At 46.5% G+C, this 16995-nt stretch overlaps 2 protein-coding genes across 2 annotated transcripts in view; both read left to right on the forward strand.

The window, feature by feature from the left end:
• Window positions 1-4322, forward strand: part of CFAP221 (cilia and flagella associated protein 221) — a gene marked incomplete at its 3' end in the record, with an annotated part of 82251 nt that extends 77929 nt beyond the window's left edge. Inside the window, exon 23 of the mRNA XM_082841158.1 lies at window positions 4217-4322. Coding sequence (XP_082697284.1) covers window positions 4217-4322 — 106 coding nt within the window. The remainder of the gene's footprint in view (window positions 1-4216) is intronic.
• An 11486-nt stretch (window positions 4323-15808) lies between these two features.
• On the forward strand, window positions 15809-16750 carry TMEM177 (transmembrane protein 177; the record flags this gene model as incomplete). The annotated part of the gene is made up of 1 exon (XM_082840839.1): window positions 15809-16750. Exon 1 carries the CDS (start codon window positions 15815-15817, stop codon window positions 16748-16750), a length of 936 nt encoding a protein of 311 aa, XP_082696965.1. The 5' UTR covers window positions 15809-15814.
• Window positions 16751-16995: the final 245 nt, after the last annotated feature.

A 16995-nucleotide genomic window follows, 5' to 3' on the forward strand; every position in this document is an offset into this window, starting at 1 on the left:
AAAAATATAAAGAATAAAATAAAAACAATAATCCTACCACCCAGAGGCAGTAACTTGTACATTTTGATGTGTGGTCTTCCAAGGATTTATTTGTTTGTTAGTTTAAATAAACCATAAACACCTATTACATTTTGTTAAACCATACATACAGTCATCACTCGGTATCCACAGGGGATTGGTTCCAGGACACGCCCCATCCTGAGTACCCAAATGTGTGGATGCTCAAGTCCCTGTATAAAATGCTGTAGAATTTGCACATAACCTATGCACATCTTCCCAGATACTTTAAATCATCTCTAGATTACTCATAATACCTCATACAATGTAAATGATTTGGAAATAGTTGCCAGCGCATGGCAAATTCAAGTTTTGCTTTTTGGAACTTTCTGAAATTTTTTTTCATCCAGGGTTGGTTGAATCTGAAGATGCAGGACCTATGGATACAGAGTGCCAACTGTATGTGTTGACATATATTCATACATGCATACCTTATATATATATGAATTCAATCATATTCATATTGTTTTATCTTCTAGAATTTTATTTAGCAGTATAGCATAAACATAGCTGCATAGACACAGACATACACCTTTGTATCTCGTTGGTGGATGTGCCATCGTGTGTTCACACGCCCTTCTGATGATCACATCACCGTTTTCCAATGTTCTGCTGTTGCCAGTAGCGCTGCAACAAACCTCCTTGTGTCATAATTCCTTGAAAACTTATCAGACTGTCTCCTTGGGATAAATTCCTAGACACATAAATGCTAGGTTCATGTTCATTTTAAGGTTTTAATATATAGTGCTTCACCACCATCCAGAAAGTTCATCAACAAACATCCTACCAGCAGAGGTCAGGATGCGCACATTCAAATGCCCTGAACAACATGTTACGGTATCAGGCTTTTTTCTTTACCAATATGATAGGTTTTTAAATGACCATATCATTGTTTTAATTTTAAACTTCTTTGTTTACAAGTGATGGTAAAAAATTTCCTATGTTTATCAATTGTTTTTCTTCTTTTATGAAGGGATTTTTTACCTATATTGTAGAAAGTGTTTATCTTTTTCTTACTTATTTGTAAGAGTCCCTCATATTTTAGGGATAATTACCCTTCCTGTGTATACTGTAAATTTCTCAGTTTGTCTTCCTTGTTTGGGGTGTTTTGGGGAGGCCCTGCCTTTTTGGAAGGGAATACCCATATCTTAGAGGAGGATGGGCTCCTTTGGTTTGTTTGTGATAGTAGCAGAGGCCTACAGCAAACCAACACTCTCAGAAAGTAGACTGGCAGTTTCCCGTAAAAGAAAATCGAGGAAATAAAAATTTTAAATAGAATTTCAGTGAGCATCTGTTTTAAGCAGCTAATTAACAATAAAATATCATGTTACACTACATAGCACATAGAACCTCTGACACCTCAACAAAGAGATGTACTTTGCATTCTGTTTCAGGTTTCAAACAAACAGTTGACTAAGAGGTTATTTTTCAATTAATTTTTTTAAAATTATTTTATTTATTTATTTTTGGCTGCATTGGGTCTTTGTTGCTGCATGTGGGTTTTCTCTAGTTGCGGAGAGCGAGGGCTACTCTTCATTGCAGTGCACAGGCTTCTCATTGCGGTGGCTTCTCGTTGCAGAGCACGGGCTCTAGGTGCGCGGGCTCAGTAGTTGTGGCTCGCAGGCTTAGTAGTTGTGGCTCGCGGGCTCCAGGTGTGCAGGCTCAGTAGACGTGGTGCACGGGCTTAGTTGCTTCACCACCTGTGGGATCTTCCCGGACCAGGGCTCGAACCCGTGTCCCCTGCATTGGCAGGCAGATTCTTAACCACTGCGCCACAAGGGAAGTATCCCTGACTAAGGGATACTTTTTTTTTTTCAATTTCAAAAATTACCCCTGGACTTAGAATGGTTTGCCCCATGAGTGGGGCAATATCTAATACCTCTTTGCTTACTTGGTATTTAACCTGGTTTTTCACCATTTTCACTACAGAAGCTAATACTGAATGCCATTGGATTATCAAATGATTATTGAATGAAGTAGAACTTATTACTTTATATATTCACCCAAAGTGGAAGATCTTCTTTTCTTGTTTAATGTATTTTAGCTACTTTACCAAAAAAAACAAAACAAAAGAAACCCAACAATGAACTCTAAACATTTTCTGCACAACTTAGCTTCCAATTTTTTTTTCAAAATACACATACATTTCACACATTTTCAATAAATAGATCCATGGCCTTTTGAATTCATCTATTTTGCAGTTTAAATTTTTTTTGTACGTTTTTCATGTGTCAAAATTGTCAATGTAATTATCAGTTTATTGGCTGTATAGTATTCCAACTGATTGATATCCCACAGATGATTTTGTTTCATTTTTTTCAAATTTTTATTGAAATATAATTGATTTACAGTTGTGTTAGTTTCAGATATACAGCAGAGTGACTCAGTTATATATATATATATATATATATATATTCTTTTTCAGATTCTTTTCCCTTATAGGTTATTACAAGATACGAGTAGAGTTCCCTATGCTGTACAGCAGGTATTTGGTTCTGAAATTCTCTCCAGCGCATAGCAAGCATGACCCAACGCTCACCTCTGTCTTCTCTCTCCTTGTGCCTTTTCCTCACCTCCTTCAGCCTCAGCCAGAAGCAGACAGAGTCAGACACACACACACCAGAGCTTGGTCAGACAGGGATAGAAATAAAGAACCCATCAGTGGGACTTATTGTCCCCATGAAGACTGCTGTCTATTGGGTTTGTGGCAAATATTTATTTTCATGGATGCAAAGAATCATCTGCTCTCCCTTGATGGCTGTAATCAACCCGAGAGATTCTTTGCTGCCTTGATGGTGATCGCACCCTCTCAAGACCCGCTAAGGAGAATCATATTGCAAAACGTCCAAGAAACTGTGAGAGTGACTTCAGTTGCCAACATATCATTCAACTCCCCTTAGATTATCATATCACTCAATCATTAATATCTTTAAGGGCTGACATGATCTATATATTTTTACACTGATTCCATAAGGTGGTGCCAATTTTTTTTTTAATTATACACATTAGGGAACATTTTAGTTCTTCATTTTCAGATATTTCTGCTTTTTCAAAACTTTCGGGTATTTGCCAAAACTTCACATTTCACCCTCTTTAGGAAATGTTTCAGAAGCACTTAATTTTATTTTTTTAATTTTACTGAAGTATAGTTGATTTACAGTGTTGTGTTAGTTTGTGCTGTACAGCAAAGTGATTCAGTTATACATATATATATATATATTCTTTTTCATATTCTTTTCTATTATGGTTCATCACAGGACATTGAATATATCTCCCTGTGCTATACAGTAGGACCTTGTTGGTTATCCATCTTATAGATAATAGTTTGCATCTGCCAGTTCATCCCTCCCCCACCTTGGCAACCACCAGTCTGTTCTCTATGCCCATGAGTCTGTTTCTGTTTTGTAAATAAGTTCATTTGTGTCGACTTTAGATTCCTGCTGCTGTGACTACAGGGGAGAAGCACTTAATTCTGTATTGAATTCTTCTATCTGGTCAGGTCGTATAGCTGAGCTCACAGTCCTTAGACATCTGTGCTTCCAACCAAACACACTCATCACGTCCTCCCAGATATTTGGAGAGTTCTACCCCTCGCCACACCGGCGACATCTGGCCTCCACATCAGCCACTGCTCTACCCAGGTGCAGAGCCCTCCCTCTTGATTCCCACCTTCTGGAACTATGGCCAGAGTCAGAGATACTATGCGTCCACTCGACTCATAAACATGAAGAACCAGAGATAATGTGCGTCCACTCGACTCATAAACATGAAGAACCGGCTCCCGCCAACTGAGCCTTCAGAAGCCATCATGCCGGGATGTGTACGAGTAAGTTCTCGTTTCCCCTTTGCAACAATCCTGGGGGACGGGATGCACACCAGGTGTGCGTCTGGAAACGGCGGCTGAGAGCTTAGGTCACGTGGCTCTGCTAAGATACTGGTGCGGCTCAGACTGGAAACCAGGCTTGAGCCACTTACCAGTTGGGTGTTTCCACTGGTAACTAAGTGATCGCTAAGCGGGGTTTCAACTGTGTATGCGGATAAACAGCCCTCCGACCTTCGCAAGGCATCTCTCGCAACGCTGGGCCCGGCAGCAGGTTGGTGGTGTTTCATGAGGGCCCCGATGCGCCTTGCCGGGTCTGTGTTTGATGTGTATACTTAGAGAGGCGAGAGGCCAAGCACAGACACTGGAGAAGGCAGGAGAAAAGGTGTTTGAGGAGATGAAGACCCTGCGGGGCAAAGCTCTCAACTCGTTGACTCTAGAATAACAACAGTCACCGGGAGGTCAGTTCCGCTCACTTGCTTTCTGCAGGTCACCGTGGTCCTCTTGGTCTGTTTACGTTCCAGCCATTTGGGGAATTAAAGTTTCCAGAGAAAAAAAAATTGAAATGTGGATGATGTATATATTTTTAAATTATTTTTCTCTGTAACAGTAAAATGTCATCAGTATGATGGCAATGTTTGGAGCTCCTGGCTGCAAGCTTTAGCGTGGGAGCAAAGGCTTCCGGAGTGCGAGAGGCCGAGCGCCCTCTGGGGGGCGGGGGAGGGGCTGCTCCCCCCCCCCCCCGCCCCTCGCCGTGACCGCCAGCTCCCACGGCCCCCCAGCACCAGACCCTGGCTTTGGCGGCCGCTCCCGGAAACAGCAGCACTGGTGAGGGCGACACTGGCTCCCCAGCGGCTGTGACAGGGGCAGACCGAGGCGGGGGGCGACCGGAGCCCGCAGACTGGCTTGGGAGAAGAGGGTGAGGCCTCTGCAAGGGTTCTCGGGAGCAGCTGGGGCGCGAGGGCGTCGCCTCGGGCCCAGGAGTCCCTGCGAAGGGTCAGTGGCAAGCAGGCCTTTTGACCGTGTGTGGCAGCATGACTCCAGTTCTTATGCGTAGGCTGGCTGCACGTCAGAATCACTTGGAGAGCTTCAAAAACAACAGCTGAATCACTGCTATTCTTAAAATGGATAACCAACAAGGACCTTCTCTACAGCACGGGGAACTCTGTTCAATATTCTGTAATAACCTAAATGGGAAAAGAATCTGAAAAAGATTAGATGCATGTATATGTGTAACTGAATCACTTTGCTGTACTCCTGAAACTGACACAGCACTGTTAACCAACTCTACTACAATATAAAAAACCAAACCAAACCAAACCAAGAAACAGCTGAGTCAGACTTCCTGGGGTGGGACCCAGGCAGTAATCATCTCTAGAGCTATCCGGAGGATCTGATGTGCAGCCCAGACTGAGACCCACTGGCCTCCAGGATAAAGCCCAGATTCCTCACGGGGGGCTGCAAGCCCCTGCGTCTCTGGGTCCCGCCTCTAGCTTCCTCTGCCCTGGCGCCAGGCTCTCCCTGCGGGGCGGTGGGGGAACTGGCCTGGGCAGCCATCTGGTCCCAGGTGAATCCTGGTCCTGTTCTCATCAACCACACGGCTTCCTTAGTGTCTGTGAGCTTCCACTTTCCCCGGACGACCGGCTCCAGGGCTCGCCTCCCATGGGGCTGTGAGGATTACATTAGGAAATGCGAAAAGTGTACCTGGCATTAAACAAGAGTTCAGAAATCTGAGCTCCCCTTAACTCACAGGGCAGGACCGAGGCAGCAGTAATTTAAAAATTCTTTTTCATTTTGAAATAATTTTTTTTTCTTTATGTTCCCATATCTCTTCCCGCTTGCATCTCCCTCCCTCCCACCCTCCCTATCCCACCCCTCCAGTCGGTCACAAAGCACCGAGCTGATATCCCTGTGCTATGCGGCTGCTTCCCACTAGCTATCTGTTTTACGTTTGGTAGTGTATATATGTCCATGCCTCTCTCTCGCTCTGTCACAGCTCACCCTTCCCCCTCCCCATATCCTCAAGTCCGTTCTCCAGTAGGTCTGTGTCTTTATTCCTGTTTTACCCCTAGGTTCTTCATGACATATTTTTCCCTTAAATTCCATATATATGTGTTAGCATACGGTATTTGTCTCTCTCTTTCTGACTTACTTCACTCTGTATGACAGACTCTAGGTCCATCCACCTCACTACAAATATCTCAATTTCGTTTCTTTTTATGGCTGAGTAATATTCCATTGTATATATGTGCCACGTCTTCTTTATCCATTCATCTGATGATGGGCACTTAGGTTGTTTCCATCTCCGGGCTATTGTAAATAGAGCTGCAGTGAACATTTTGGTACATGACTCTTTTTGAATTTTGGTTTTCTCAGGGTATATGCCCAGTAGTGGGATTGCTGGGTCATATGGTAGTTCTATTTGTAGTTTTTTAAGGAACCTCCATACTGTTCTCCATAGTGGCTGAATCAATTCACACTCCCACCAGCAGTGCAAGAGTGTTCCCTTTTCTCCACACCCTCTCCAGCATGTATTGTTTCTAGATTTTTTGATGATGGCCATTCTGACTGGTGTGAGATGATATCTCATTGTAGTTTTGATTTGCATTTCCCTAATGATTAATGATGTTGAGCATTCTTTCATGTGTTTGTTGGCAGTCTGTATATCTTCTTTGGAGAAATGTCTATTTAGGTCTTCTGCCCATTTTTGGATTGGGTTGTTTGTTTTTTTGTTATTGAGCTGCATGAGCTGCTTATAAATTTTGGAGATTAATCCTTTGTCAGTTGCCTCATTTGCAAATATTTTCTCCCACTCTGAGGGCTGTCTTTGAAATAATTTTAGACCTAAGGAAAAGTTGCAAAACCAGAATGGAGAGCTCGCGTATACAGTACTCAGCTTCCCCTAATGTTAACCTCTACTGTGGCACAATCACCAAAAACAGGAAATGAAGACGCTCTGCGCTGTCGACTCAGGGGCTTTCACTGTTCAGGAGCCACGTGGCGTTCAGTCTCAAGTCTCCTTACCTTCTTCTCACCTGTGACAGCCCCTCAAGTCCCTGAGCCAAGCAGTTCCCAGCCAGCCCGCTACCAGGGCCCCGCCTCACAACAGCCCCTCTTTTCTTGAAGAAGTTTGAGGGCGTCTGTGTCTTACACCAAGGAGCTGAATCAGATCTCAGGACTCAGCCAAGACATGGACACGGGGCTCTGGTGACACGTTCTCCAACAGTGGTGTCTTCAACAAATGTTTCTTTTCAGATACTCTGTTTGCGGGAAGTTTGTTAAAGCCCTTGTGAAAAGAGGGGAAGCGATGCAAAGGAAAGAGCTAGAAGCATATACAGAAGATCAACAGACAATACTTAGACTCCCCAAGCCCTTGTGTATGCACACACACGTGCCCTTCCCAGGTCCAGCTCAATGTCTCGCCAGCTAGAGGCCCGCAGAAGGTGGGCCCTTTTTGATACACTTCCTCTCCCTGATGGTAGAGTTGACCTGAACCTGAGGACAGGCTACTCTTCAGGTCCCCACTGCCTGGAGCTCGACCGGCCACCCCTGGGGCACCAGTGGCCCTGCTACTCCCCCTCCCACCCCGGCCTTCCAGAAGCTCTCCCCTCTGCGTCAGGCTGATGCGTCTGAACTGCAAGCCTGCACAGGATGCCCAGGGCCTGTCCTGTAATTATTGTCCAGCGAACTACTCTGCACCTTTCCCTGGATCCCACGTCTAGAGGACTTACCAAGACTAATCTCCTCCTGCCTCGCAGTGCCGAGGCACCTTTAACCTCCAGCACCGCCAGAAGTCCAGCTGGATTAGCCGAGATGGCTACAGCAGAGACAGGAAGGTGGTTACCACCAGCCTCGGCTGGTCACATCATGACCTGCAGGAAGGAGGGCCGCCAGTGAGCAGTCGTGGAAGGAAACATCGTTCTTCCTCTTTCTGTCTTTCCCACCAGCTGAAGAATCCCTAGGACAAGAGCTGTGGGCGAGAGTGCAGAGCCTCTGCGCCCACCAGAGACAGTGGAGCCACACGTCTAGTCTTTACTGGGCAGGGTGCTGACATGATGGGGGCAGTTCTGGGTGAAAGATGAAACTGAAGTTTCGAAACAGACAACAAGACTCAACCAAAATGATACTGTCCCAGTAACTGATACTGACTGACAAATTATAGATTTGGACTGTGTGTCCTTAAGGGACCCTGTCAGTAAGCAGGAAATCAGTGAAGAATACAGCTGGTAGCAATCACTGGAGAAATAAAGTCATTTCATTTATCCCTCAATGAGCTGATATCACTCAGTCAAACTGTCCCCACTACAGTCACCACCAAAAGTACCAGCTTCTGATGTCAAAAAGATACCAAGGAATGACAGTCAGTGGAAAACTAGGATCTCAGAAGTGAGAGGGGGCTGTGCAGTGCAGCCTAGGCAAGGGGCCCAGGGTCTAATTTGGTCTCCGCGGGTCGGTATTATAATAGACAGCATTCACGTTAAAGTTAGTAAAAAAATGTTGTATTTGTGGCAATAGGGAAGCTGGTATTCAAGAAAAGACAAAAAAATTTTTTTATATTAGAAGGTTTAAGTAGTCCATTAAATTGGAGTTAAATTTAAAATGATATGATTCCATGACATGTTAAAAATATCTCTTTTCAGGGCCTGCCTCTAAAGTGGGCTCTGTGCTCTCACCCACTCCCAGGGTCAAGCAGAGTGGTCTAACATATGCCCAAAGCGCCTAGATTTTTGATCTCAAGTACAGTTCCCCAAAAGGAAGCCAGGAGCCTTGGAAAGTGTCTGATCCTATGTCTTAGGGCAAAAGGATAATTAAGATGGGCCTGGAGTACCAGTGTGTTGCCAGAAAGAAAGTATGCTTTCAAAATGATCCAGGGCAATTTTAAAGGATAAAGGAGCCAGTTGAAAGGGGCTCCCACTGAGCAGTTGGTGACAATTTGGGGACTAGAAAGAAAGCAGTAGTTCTCTGCAGAGCCATATGAGGCATGCTAGAAAAACAAAAGAAAAGAAAAAGAAGGCATGTACAAGTTTATAAGGATGTTTACAGTATGTTGACAAAGCCAGACTGTGTGTATACCGTATACTATATTCAAGTTTTGGTCAGCATCAAAATTTCATCATTACAAATCAAACAGCTAAAACATTCATTGCACCCCTGGTAGGGGATGTAGAATCTTATCAGCTCTACTCAGGCAATGAAAAATTATGGAAGATTTTACTATTACAAAAAATGACACAGGCTTGGGAAGTCCAATTATCTCCACAGTGACTCAGCCTAATAAATACTGACTCATGATGAATCATCCTGGAAATCATGCTGGACCCCAGTCCTGGGCAAGAATATCCCACCAAGAGTTCAGCCTCCAGCACCTCAGTGTGAAATGGCCCGAGAGGATGGCTCTGTGCCCTTGGGTTAGGAAAGCACATTTGTGGTGTCCAGATGAATAAAAGAATCTGCCTGGGTTGATATTTGGGTGCTGGGTAGGCTATCTGTAATAATGAGTTTTATTCCACTGTTTTATATGTACTTCATTTAAGATGTTTAAAACAGGTAAGAGAATCTGTTAGATTTATGTCTATTTTATTAGATTTATAAGAGTTGCTTAATGGTTTAGTAAGGTTTTGCTTATTAGATTTGGCTCGGGAATTAAACTACTTGGGACGGGGTGGCTATTGCTGTATTTAAGAGTCGGCTAAGTCAAATTTGAAAGTATGGTTTGAGATGCCCAAGGGAATTTGATCAACTGAGTACAGAAGCGTGGGGTAAAATTAAGGAAGATTTAATCTGTAAAGCCCATGGTTAACTGAAGGCTAACCAAAGAACAGGGAGAAACAAAATCTTATTTTCATACAAAGATCACTGAATTTATTAAGATAACAGTATTTGCAAACTGACGTTTTAGGCTTTTAGGCTTAAGAGATATGAGATATTTAAACTTGATACTTTAATCAACTGAATAGTAATTAAAATATAAGTGGGCTTCCCTGGTGGCTCAGTGGTTAAGAATCCACCTGCTGCCAATGCAAGGGACACGGGTTCGAGCCCTGGTCCGGGAAGATCCCACGTGGCGCGGAACAACTAAGCCCCTGCGCCACAACTATTGAGCATGCACTCTAGAGCCTGCGAGCCACAACTACTAAGCCCGCGCACCACGACTACTGAGCCTGCACTCTAGAGCCCACGAGCCACAGCTACTGAGCCCGCACGCCACAACTACTGAGCCTGCGCTCTAGAGCCCGTGCTCCGCAACAAGAGAAGCCACCACAATGAGAAGCTCATGCACCGCAACCAAGCGTAGCCCCTGCTCGCCACAACTAGAGAAAGCCTGCACGCAGAAACAAAGACCCAACACAGCCAAAAGTAAATAAATAAATAAATTTATAAAACATAAGTAACTCTTTAAGTATTCCTTTCATGCCCAAAAGCCCCCTCAGAAAGATTTTTAGGGAAAAATCGAAAACCTGAAAAGCCCTATAACAAGTAAGGAGATTGAATGAGTAATCAAAAATCTCCCAACAAAGAGAAGCCCTGAAGCCTACGGCTTCACTGGTGAAGTCTACCAAATATTTAAAGAACTAATACCAATCCTTCTCAAGCTTCTCCAAAAAACTGAAGAGGAAGGGATGCCTCCTGATCCATCCTAGAGGCCAGCATCACTCTGATACCAAAGTCAGATAAAAACACTACAAGAAAAGAAAACTTCAGGACAATATCCCTTATGAACACTGATGCAAACGTTCTCAACAAAATAGGAATTCAGCAGCATATTAAAGAGATTATACATCATGACCAAGTGGGATTCATTCCTGCAATGCAAGGATGGTTCAACATATGAAAATCAATCAATATAATACACCACATTAACAGAATGAAGTACAAAAACCACATGATCATCTCAACTGATGCAGCGAAAGCATTTGAGGGACTTCCCTGGTGGCACAGTGGTTAAAGCTCCGTGCTCCCACTGCAGGGAGTCCGGCTTCGATCCCTGGTCAGGTAACTAGATCCCACATGTATGCTGCCACTGAGAGTTTGCATGCCACAACTAAGGAGCCCGCGTGCCACAACTAAGACCCGGCGCAACCAAATAAATAAAAATAAATATTAAAAAATAAAAGTATTTTAAAAAAAGCATTTGAAAAGTTCAACTCCTTTTCATTAATAAACACTCAACAAACTAGGAATAGATGGAAACTGCCGCAACATAATAAAAGCCATATTTGAAAAATCCACAGCAATGGTGAAAGACTGATTTTTCACTAAGATAGGGGACATGACAAGGATGCCTACTTTCACCAGTTCTATTCAACATAGTACTAGAAGTTCTAGCCAGAGCAATTAGGCAAGGAAAAGAAATAAAAGGCATCCAAATTGGAAAGGAAGAAGTAAAATTATGTCTGTTCATAGATGATATGAAATTATGTTTAAAAAACCCTAAAGATTGCATGAAAAACTGTTAGAGCCAATAAATGACTTCAGCAGGATACAAAGTCAACATACAAAAGTCAGTTGCTATATACTAACAATAAGCAATCTGAAAAGGAAATTATGAAAACAATTCCATTCACAACAGCAACAAAAAGGAAAAATACTTAGGAATGACCTTAACCAAAGAGGTGAAAGACTTGTACACTGAAAACTACAAAACATTGCTGAAAGAAATTAAAGAAAACATAAATAATGGAAATATATCCCATGTTCGTAAATTGTGGACTTAATATTATTAAGATGGCAGTACTACCCAAAGTGATCTAAAGATTCAATATAATCCCTGTCATTTTTTTTTGTAGAAATAGAAAAACCCATCCTAAAATTCATATAAAATCTCAACTGATCCTGAACAGCCAAAATAATCTTGAAAAAGAAGAACAAAGCTGAAGGATTCATACTTCCTGATTTCAAAACTTACTACAAAGCTACAGTATTAAAACACTGTGATTACCAGCATAAAGACATACATATATAACTGAATCACTTTGCTGTACACCTGAAACGAACACAACATTGTAAATCAACTATGCTCCAATAAAAATTACAAAAAAAAAAGAGGCATACATATAGACCAATGGAACAGAATAGAGTCCAGAAATAAATTCTGGTATATATGATCAAATGATTTTTGACAAAGGTGCCAAGACCATTCAATGAGGAAAAGACAGTCTTTCAGCAAGTGTTACTGGGAAAACTGCATATCCACATGCAGAAGAATGAATTTGGACCCTTACCTAACACCATGTTTAAAAATTAACTCAAAATGGATCGAAGACCTAAATGTAAGACCTAAAATTATACAACTCTTAGAAGAAAACATAGGGCAAAAACTTCACGACACTGGATTTGGCAATAATTTTCTGGATATGACACCAAAGACATAGGCAACAAAAGAAAAACAATTTGGACTCTAAGAAAATTTAAAATCTTGTGCCTCAAAAGACAATATCCTCAGAGTAAAAAGGCAACCCAAGAATGGGTGAAAATATTTGCATCATATATCTGATAAGGTATTAACATCTAGAGTATACTGAGAACTCCTAAAACTCAACCACACACAAAAAAACCCAACCCAATTCAAAAATGGACAAAGGTTTTGAATAGACATTTCTCCAAAGAAGATATACAAATGTCCAATAAGCACATGAAAAGGTGCCCAAAATCGCTAATCATTAGGGAAATGCATATCAAAACTACAAAATACCACCATACACACATTAGAATGGCTACTATCCAAAAAAAACAGAAGATAAATGTCGGTAAAGTTGTGAAGAAATTGGAACCTTGAGCACTGTTGGTGAGAATATAAAATGGTACAGCCCCTGTGGAATACAGGATGCCAGATCCTCAAAAAATTTAAAAATGAAATTAACACATTATGCAACAAGTCTACTTCCGGGTACATACACAAAAGAATTGAAAGCAGGGTCTTGAAGAGATATTTGCACACTCATGTTCATAGCAGCATGATCATAGTAGCAAAAATGTGGAAGCAACCCAAGTGCCCATCAACAGGTGAATGGATAAGCAAAATCTCCCATATTCATGCAATGGAATATTATTCAGCCTTAAAAAGGAAGGAAATTCTGACACATGCTACAACATAGATGAACCTTGAGGACATTATGCTAGGTGAAATAATCCAATCACCAAAAGATAAATACTGTATGATTCCACTCACATGAGATACTTAGTGGTCAGAATTATAGAGACAATGTAGAACGGTGGTTGCCAGACAGTAGAGGGAGGGGAATGGGAGTTACTGTCTGATGGACGTAGAACTTCAGCTTTACAAGATGAGTTATGGAGAGGGACAGTGGCGATGGTTGCACAATGTATTTAATACCACTGAACCATACGCTTTAAAATAGTCAAGATGGTAAATATTATGTGTACTTTACCACAATGAAAAAAAAAAAAAGCAACCATCAGATGCCCTGTAATCCGTCATTTCCCAGGTTCTTATCCCTGTATTTATTTCCTGTTTATCCCCTAATGTAGTCCCAACCACCCACCCCTTGCAGCCCTCCCGAACTGCGCTGTGACTTTACAATGTTTGGTCCATCACCAGCAAATTGCCCACACCTTCACCTGTACTTCAGGGGTCCACAGACCTTTTCTGCAAGGGGCCGGAGAGTAAATGTTTTAGGTTCTCTGGGCAGACTGTCTCTGTCCTCGCTACTCGACTGCCCTTCTAGGGAAAAGCAGCCACAGACAGCGCGAAAAGGAAAGGCCTAGGAGCAGGCAGGGCTGACCCCTGACCCTCTCACAGAGCAGCTGGGAAAGTAAGCTGACAGGTGTAACGCTGCTCCGTGGACTGTACAGTGCGGATCACCTGGGAGGAGCCGGGAGCAGAGGGCATGGTAATAAAAATCCTGCTCAGAGCCTCCGCCAGCAGAGTGCTTCCCGACGGGAAAGGACGGGACCCGGCGGAAGGACGGGGCCTGGGTTCCGACGGGGGTTCCGCCAATGGCCGCCTCCTGAGCCACGCGGAGACGCTGGTCCTTCCAGAGCGAGACGGGATGGTCCAGGCCACCTGTGTGGAAGAAAGCTCAGCGCCCCCCCCGAGCGTCCCACCCCTTTGCCTCCGCCCTCGGGGCCCCGCCCCCAGAGCCGGGCAGGCGTGCCTTGCGCCCCGGCCCGGTCCCCGTCCCCAAGGGTCCCGCCCTTTTGCCTCTCTCCCGGGGCCCCGCCCCCATAGCCGGGCCTGCGTGCTTTGCGTCCAGCCCCGCCTCCAAGAGTCCCGCCCTTTCGTCTCCCCCGGGGCCCCGCCCCCAGAGCCGGGCCGGCGTGCTTTGCGTCCCGGCCCCGCCCCCAAGAGTCCCGCCCTTTTGCCTCCGCCCTCGGAGCCTCGACCCCGGAGCCGGCCGGTGAGCTTTGCGCCTGGCCCGGTCTCACCCTGCGCATGTGCTCGGCGTCCCGGGCTGCTGCGGAGGCGGAGGTGAGCGCGCGGAGCCGGCCGGGCTGACGTGCGGCTGCGGGCGGGCTCCCTCGGAGGTGTGTTCCAGCCGCGGGGCGTAGCCTAGGGGTTGGGCGTGGAGCGAGGGTCCTGCGGCCCCTTCTCGCCGGGCTGCCCGCAGGATGGGCGGCACCACCCCCCAGGCCTCCTTGGAGCGCGCGGCCTTGGCGCTGGTGGTCCTGGGGGCGTTGGGACCTTCGCCTGGCACCTTTCTTCCCCGGCCTCAGTTTCCTCGTTGGCGAAAAGGCCCAAGTGATGTGACTCCTCAGGACTCTGCTGCCCCCTTGTTTGCAGCAATTAATTTGCTAATTAAACACTTCTCGGACAGGAGGACAGGGAGCTTCAGCTAAAGTTAAATAATTGTGAATTTTTACTGAAATATTTTCGGATGAAGTAATAGGATGCCCCGAATGTGTTTCAAAATAAACCAGTTGGAGGGGAGTATGTGTGGGATTAGAGGCAAAGCAAGACTGGCCATGACTTGATAGACTGGAGTTGGTTTATGATGTACTATTTTGTCCACCGTTCTGTATGTTTGTAATTTATCATCAGAAATACTCTATAATGAAAAATCTGCTGTGGACGCCTGTGTTCAAATACTGGGCCTGTATTAGTCTGCTAGGGCTGCAGTGACGAGAACTGGGTGAGAGACATGTCTTTCAAGGTGTCAGCAGGGCTAGTTTCCTCTGAGGCCTCTCCCACTGGCTTGTAGATGGTCACCTTCAGGCCTGTGTCTTCATGGTCCTTCCTCTGCGCCTGTGTCCTAGTGTCCTGTTCTCATAAGGACACCAGTTATATTGGATTAGGGCTCATCCTAATGACCTAGCTTTAACTTAGTTGCCTCTTTAAAGATCCTATGTCTAAATACAGTCACATTCTGAGGTCCTGGGGCTTAGGACTTCAGCATATGAATTTGGAGGGACACAATTCCGCCCACAGCATGGCCACTTTACGTTTGGGATTTTGACCAGTTAGCCTGTCTGTGCCTCGGTGTTCCCTGGTGTAATGAGTCACAGAGGTGTAAGGAGTCCGTCATTAAATAATGTCTGCAGCGCTCTCAGAAGTGTGTGGAACACGTAGTAAGACTGAGTGAGTGGAACATGCTTCATGTGTCAGTTAGGGATCGTGCTCAGTAGGGGTGGGTGGTGGAGTGAGGGGTTGGTTACTTGGTGCTGTGCCTGGCCAAGGGCATCAAAGTTGTCACAGCCATTTCCTCAAGGGTGTCTGCTCCTTGCTGGGCACCGATTGTTGCGTGTGTGTTCACTGACAGCACAGACACCCTCTGGTGGGCCTCTGTCACATGCCCATCTGACCTGTGGGGAAGGCGATGCAGAGATAGAGCTGGAGCCTGTGCTTCGACTACCGTGCGTGCGAATTGCCTCCGCTAAAGAGGATGTGGCCCTGGGGGTGTTCAGTCTGCAGGTAGACCCGAGGAGCTGTTGGCTCACTTCTCTTTCTCTTGGCCCAGGTTTGCAGAGGTGGCAGCCCTCATGGCAGGTCCCCTGTGGCGGGCCACAGCCTTTGTGCAGAGACACAGGACGGCCCTGTTGGTGGGTTCCTGTGCAGGCCTGTTTGGGGCTCAGATCTCGCACCACCTCTTCCCGGATCCTGTGGTCCCGTGGCTGTACCAGTACTGGCCTCAGGGCCAGCCAGCCTCCCTGTCCCCAGAGCTGCAGAGCCTGTTCGAGGAGGTGCAGCAGGATATCGGGGTCCCCCCGGGCCACCGCTTCAAGGCCTTCACCACCTTCACCTTCCAGCCTGTGAGCGCCGGCTTCCCGAGACTCCCTGCCGGGGCCGTGGTGGGCATCCCCGCCAGCTTCCTGGGTGACCCAGTGACCAACGCTGACCGGCCCGTGGTCGTCCACGGGCAGCGAGTGGACTGGCAGAGCCCAGCGGGCGCCCGGCTGAGAGATGCCCTGACTCTGTCCCACGACGCCCAGAAGTTCGCCTTGGCCAGGGAGGTGGTGCACCTGGAGAGCGGGGCGGCCGCCCTGCAGGCCCTGCCAGCCCCCGCCTGCCTGGTGGGCACCTGGGCTCTGGGCGTGGGAGCCAAGCACGCCCTGGGGCTCTACGGAGGCCCCATGAACTTGCGAGCCGCCTTCAACTTGGTGGCGGCAGTGGCGGGCTTCGTGGCCTATGCCTTGTCCACGGACTCTCTCACTCACTCCCTGGAAGCCTGGCTGGACCGCCGCACGGCCTCGCTGTCCGCAGCCTATGCCCGGGGCGGGGTGGAGTTCTACGAGAAGGTTCTGTCGGGCAACCTGGCCCTGCGCGGCCTCCTGGGCCGGCCCGGAGAGAAGCTGTACACGCCCAGCGGGAACGTGGTTCCCAGACACTGGTTCCGCATCAAGCACCTGCCCTACACGGCCCGCCGGGACTCGGTGCTGCAGGTGTGGAGGGCGGCGCTCAGCCCCCGCAGCCCCTGAGGGCCTCATGGCAGGGGCGGTTCCAGCTGGAGCAGGTACCACCCCGCCCTGGACTTGGGGGGGGAGGGGGGAGGGGCGCTCCTGGGGCCTCTGCGCCCGCAGCCCGGTGTCAGCAGACCTGCCGGCTGTGGAGCTCAGCAGCCCAGATTCTCCCCCCCTGGGCCTGACGGGGAGAGAAGGTGTTGCTGGAACCCAGCAAGACCTCCTGGTAGGAGCGCTGGCCGAGGGAGGGGAAGGAACAGGCC

This window comes from Leucopleurus acutus (assembly GCF_964270905.1).
Source record: "Leucopleurus acutus genome assembly, chromosome: 6".
Classification (NCBI taxonomy): Eukaryota; Metazoa; Chordata; class Mammalia; order Artiodactyla; family Delphinidae; genus Leucopleurus; species Leucopleurus acutus.